Raw genomic sequence first — 6,000 nt, 5'->3', positions numbered from 1 at the left:
GTGTTTACAGCTCTCCCAATTATCTTAAGAGCATATGCTTTTAAAAAAATTGCTTCCTCTCTAGATACGAACTAGTAAAAACCTTAGCCTGAAGATGAAAATGGTTCCAGCAGTGGAACTTTATTTTTAAACAGTAATAGATTTACTTTTGAATTTAATAGATCCTATTTTCTTTTAAGGTCTGTTAATTTATTGAGATTTATTAGAGCAGTTACCAGGTTTAGTTACGTGCAGAGACACGAACTGAGATTTATAGCAGAAAACATTTCCCGTGTGTTGAAAAGGTGGTCGATGCCAGGCTGCAAGGTTCAAGGCATTGCCTGTTTTTCAGCAGAGGCTGAGTTCCTGTCTAAATTTATCACCTTTTGCTCCTCAGGGGGTGTTACTGTGCCCGCGATACGTTCTTTTCTTGCAAATGTGCTTCTGGTTCAGCTTCCTTGCTCCTAAGACTTTTCTATTTTGGTTCCCTGTGTCATGTGATCCCCCCGGCCAGTGAGAGCCCCGCAGAGGGAATGGCAACAGCCTTCTGGGAGCAATGTAAGTCAGAAAAAACTCTTGGTTTTTTGCAGTTTCTGTCCCTCACACTCGATTTTAAACGCTGCTTTTATGCCGAACCTTTGCTGGGCACACCTCATAATACCTATGGAAATGCTTAGATGTTAGGGTTTTTTTTGGTTTATGTTTTATTCTTTCCAACGTTACTTTTTCTTTGTATTTTCTTTTTTCGCTGGGTCCTGCAATGTAGTTGAGAAGACTAAAACAGCAACAGAAAACAAACCAAATATTTCCTGAAGTGCGTTTTAAGTTTAATAAGGAATATTTCAGGTGTACTAGTACTTTGTTTAACGTGCTATAGACAGTGTCAAAAATCCTACGCTGCAGTTGAGAAAGAATGATATGATCCCCCCCTCCCCCCTTCCCCTTAGCCAAAATCGATTATTTAGTTAGAAGAATAATAGTTAACAAAATGATCTGAAATCACATGCTAGTGCCTTGGCCAATTGGCTGAGACGTAATGGTGAAAGGACTTAATTCAGTTAAAGGGCAGTCATGTATGTGAGGCAGTGTGTAATTTTTCTGGTATGAATGAAATACTGAATTTTGATCTCAGCTGGTGCTGAGCCATGCTTACATTACATGATACTGAAAACATGTTTGGTGAGATTTGTAATTTTCTTTTTATTGTAGAGGTTCTTCCTGGTACAAAGTGAGAGTCTTGCCTTTCTATTTTTTAAGACAGTGTCTAAACTCAGTAGGTAAAATTTACCTGACAATTACTACTAAGTATTGGTTTTGTCTAATGTAGCGATATGTTTTTTTCTTGGATAAATATGATTTTCCAAAAATCCTTCTCCCTCATAGTGGGATATACATGTTTTATTTATTTTCTATTTAATGTTTTTTTTTTTTTTGTTTTGGTTTGGTTTTCTATTATTTTTCTTTCTTCCAAATTACATGTGCTTTCTTTGGAGTTTACTTATAAGTTTCAAAGGCTTATTTTAAATTTGGATTCCGTGGTATGCGTTGATATCATATGAAAGTTTGAGAACAAGTGTGTGTGAAAAAGACATAATGAAATAGGCTGGAATCTCTTGATTTCCCTTCATGGCCTGCAGTCTGGACCCTGTTTTGCATCACTTGGAGGTGCAGAGGCCATTACCACAGATTTCTTTATTTTTTCTGTGTTGCTGATCTATACGCTAATGATCAGGCATTACATGAAAGAACTGTCTGAAATTTTTTTTTTTTTTCTAAAAATCCGTTGTGAGCAGAGAAATTTCACTTAGAGATTACACCGAAGTACAAAGAGCAGTGGTGAGGTATGTTAGTTTTTCAGTGCAGTTCCTCTCCTCATCACAGGCGCTGAAAGAAAATTGTCCCAAATTCTGTGTTGATTGAATTACTGCAGTGTCAGAAGCTCAACAGCGTCTGCGTGTAAATACCTGACTCAGAAAATGAAAACAATTAGAAAAAAAATCCTTATTATGCAAACTGGATGAAACTTAGGAGCCGATCTTACAGACATTTTTGTTCAAAAGTCTGCATTTTGAGTTTGTTGATAAAGCGTTGCACGGGCAGGAGAGGAGAGTGTTTATAAGGCTTTTAGAGAGAGATATGTATGTTCATTAGATGATAAAGCGAGTTCTAATCCAGTGTTGCCTATTTGCTGCTTCTTCACGAGTTTGCACAGTACCAACGTGCACATAACTGGAATTCTGAGACCTTGCCTCAGAGCTGGATTCCCTGACGCTTCCCACAGCTGAACGCTAATGCTTGTGAACATGAGTCCCCAGCTTAAGAAATGTGTCAATCTCTGTGGTAACCGGAGAAATTGCAATTGGTAAAATACAATGAGTTAAATTAAAGGATCTGTGTTATCACTTCTTTTATTTTTTTATTTTTTTTTTAAAACCAACTGGTTTATTTACTTCATTCTTGCTCGTCTGTTTGTTTCTGAAAAGGAAGATAAAATATTTAAAAAAATAAAGGGGGGGGGGGAAGGTGTTTTTTTTTTCCTGTGAGGGCAGAGAGGTTGCCCAGAGAGGCTGTGGAGTTTCTGTCCTTGGAGATACTCAGAACCCAACTGGACACAGCCCCGAGCGACCTGCTGTGGGTGACCCTGCTTGAGCAGGGGGGGTTGCGCTCTGTCAGGGGGACCCCGAGGTCCTTCCCAGCTGCAGCGATCCGATGAGTCTCGGAGAATTTCCCCCAGCAATTTGGAGAGGCAGACAGCACTGTTACTTTGGGGGGAGAACAGAAGTCACGTGCAGATTTTAATCCTAGATTGTCACTCTCATATTTTAGACCTTGTCGTTTCGCTGCCTCAGTTCAGTCATTAATCATCCACTTGGAGTGATGGCCCTGTATGCCTTGCTGGCACTGCCTAATGTAGGCCACCTGAAATGTCACAGATGAGCAAGTGGTGCGGAGAGTGAGCAGGGCTTCTCTTTCACCTCTTCCTCACAGCTGCCCCAAGTTACTTCTGGCAGCAGTTTCTTATCCCGTTGTCTTTTTTGCGTGGCTTCCTCCGGCACCACCATGTAGCACAGCGTGGTTGGTGGAGACGCTGGTGGAAAGATGAGAAAATTGAGAGTACTGTGGGGAAAAGCCTAAGTAGAAAGTGAGGGTGCAGAGCCAATGTGGACTGAGTTCCTACACGTGTCTTGCTACCCTACTCAAATCTCACGGTGGAATCTCCAGAAGCTGAGGAAGAGGCACAGGCGCTTGCAAAAGCCTCACCAGAGGGTGTGGAAGGAAGGGAGGAAGAAGCAAACCTTGTGGGAGCCCTTGGAGGCTCCAGGATAAAATTAAGCCCCAGTCCCATATACTGTACATGGAGTTGTGCTCTAGAGGCTTGGTGAGTGGCACAGAGAAACATGAGATCGTTTGGTAGTAAATGAAAGTACAAAAATAATGAAAAGCGAAAACAAAAGTTTTTTTAAAAAAGTGTATATATGTATATAAAAACATAAAATGCACTTTCCAGACATTAAAGAGTAGAGAGTTCATTTAATACCTTTCACACTAACATATAAGTTTTAAATAAAAATGGCAAAAGGTTATGACTTGTGTTTAGGAAAGATGATTTTAAATCTTTCTGCCATAATGCCGTAGGTGCTGAATTTGCTTAAATTTTGTTTATCTTGAGGAGACATGAATACTTGCCCTGAAAGCTATCGATGGCACAAACCCAAAGAGGTATGACTGTGAATAAATGTAGACTGGAGCTGGAAACGTAGGCAGGTTCAGCTTTCCAAGGGAGGGGTAGATGTGTCCCTGGTTATAGGAGGCAAAGTGAGGTGGCTGTAGGAGGTGAAGGCTTGGTAGGAAGGATTACAGTCAGTGACTCAGCCATTTCAATTTCTGGCTAAATAGTATAATTGGAATTTAAACACAGTATTTTCTCCTGAAGAAGACGGAGTTTAAAAATATGACCATATATTTTCTCACTAAATTATTCTTTTTTTTTTATTGTCCACTTTGGAGGGAAACACTACAAATAATTGTGGAAGAAACTTGGGCAATGTTTTCTTGTGGATGGAAATGAGAATTTGGCTTTGCAAGAGTAAAATAATCCTCTTTATTAATTTTAGTAAAAAAACCCCACATTCCAAGGAGGCAGTAACTGTAGCAGCTCAGTCTGGCAGCATTCAGCTGATGCTTGGTAACTAGTTTGAGAAGAAAGATAAAACTGGAGGAAAAGATTTTTAAATAGTTACCTGATATTGAACAACTCTATAGCTCTACAAGATATATTTATTTCTTTCACTTTTTCAGTGGCTAGCATTTGTGTATTATAGCTTTTGGAATTTGCACCTGTCTGATCTGAAAAAAAGCCCTTTTTCATAGTGGATGTTAAAAGTAATTTCATTTATAATTTCCCAGACCTATAGTTGGGGTTGTCTCTCCTATTTGTTTTTTTTTTCTTTTTTAATCATTTCTGTTGTTACCATTACTTACTGCAGAAGATGGATTAAAAGACAAAAGAACAAAATTTAGTCAGTTAATCACTTAAGTATGTTCTGGAGTTTAAATGATAAAAGTTGGTTTATTTTTTAAAGCGAAAATATTTTTCTATATTTTTATTAATATGCAAGTGTAACTAATTATTTTAGTGCAAAGTCCTACAGGTAATAAAAATACTAGCTATCTTGTGTTTGATTATCTTAAAAAATGGAATAGTTGAAGGAGAATAGTCTACAAGGAAATGTCTGGAATTATGCAGATATCTTTCAAATATTTGTTTTTTTTTAAGAGTCCAATTACATTTCTATGTAGAACCACTAGTTTTGTGTCTATTCAGTTCTAAATAGCTTTCATTCACAGTTTTTCTGGTTTTCAATAGCATGGCAGTTACAGGTTAGATCTGCCAAGATAGCTTGTGGACTATTGTAACTGTCTATTCAGTCTTTGTATCACCTATGGCAGCTAAACATAAACACTATGAAGCCAAACTTTGGTCAGATTTGAATTTTGGCAATTTTTTCAAAGCACTTGGTTTGAAACCCAAACCGACGGAGAACTAAAATGTTTAGATTTCGTTTGTTCTCTGAAAGTTTGTGGGTAACTTTAGTGTAACTGCTTATGGTTTTGCCTTGTACATGCTTCAAGTGGAGATAAATTGGTTGTGTCTTTACAAATAAGATCATAGAGATGTTGTTTTGCAGTGATACAGCAGGAAGCATTTCATAGCCAGGTCTCTTTTCATTGGTATCACCAATTTTGAGGTAATGGACTCAAATGATATTTGTGGGCTCATCTTGCTATATTGTTATAAATCAGCAACCTGCTTATTCATTCCAAAAGACCATTAATCTTAGATGGTGCCGGTCCCCAGTATGCAAATAGATCCGCAACTGGTGCCAAGCTGTGACCTCACCACCCTAAGAAATCATTCAGTTTCTGCATGTATTGACTCCCTCTGGCTCTGTCTGAAGGGCACTTTCTGTACGGCCATTGACAGCTTGCCTGGATGCTTTTGGATGTGAAAGTAATCCTGAAGTCTTGATTTCATGGGATCATTAGAGAGCTGATGGCATATTTCACAAGAGTAAGGAGTGATAACATTTCTGTCCCAGCCAATCTGATTGTTCTGTTTTGTCAATCTAAGCTCTTCCTGTAGTTTAAACTGGGCGTGCATTTCTTGGGGATTTGTTTTTTGTTCTCATATGTTATATATGTTGCTATGGCCCATTGAGCAGCTGCTTTGCACCAGACACGACTGCGTTTCAGTGATGTTCCTGTGTGTACTAGGCACACAAGGGCTTGCACATGCACACACTTTAAAGCAGAAGGACACCAAAGGCACCACTTAAATGAAATTTTGTAATCTTAGGATAGGTGAATCATATAAGTTCATAATTATTTACTTAACACCTCTTTTTCTTGGGTAGTCTTCCTCTTAACAAGCATTTGCTGTTGCTTACTGGCACAGCTTTACATGCAAGGTGTCCATCACAGACAATGAAGAAGTAAATTTAGGAAAAAAGGAAGGTTGGC

General features: G+C 38.6%; 1 protein-coding gene across 1 annotated transcript in view; it reads left to right on the top strand.

The window, feature by feature from the left end:
• Positions 1-511: 511 nt before the first annotated feature.
• ESR1 (estrogen receptor 1) overlaps positions 512-6,000 on the top strand; it is a 172,633-nt gene continuing 167,144 nt past the window's right edge. The window contains exon 1 of the mRNA XM_074161453.1: positions 512-537. Coding sequence (XP_074017554.1) covers positions 513-537 — 25 coding nt within the window. The 5' untranslated portion in view covers position 512. The remainder of the gene's footprint in view (positions 538-6,000) is intronic.

The sequence above is a fragment of the Numenius arquata genome, chromosome 2 (assembly GCF_964106895.1).
Source record: "Numenius arquata chromosome 2, bNumArq3.hap1.1, whole genome shotgun sequence".
In the NCBI taxonomy this organism is placed as follows: domain Eukaryota; kingdom Metazoa; phylum Chordata; class Aves; order Charadriiformes; family Scolopacidae; genus Numenius; species Numenius arquata.
Note: the sequence above shows the minus strand (reverse complement) of the source record. Positions and strands in the feature narration are given on the sequence as shown.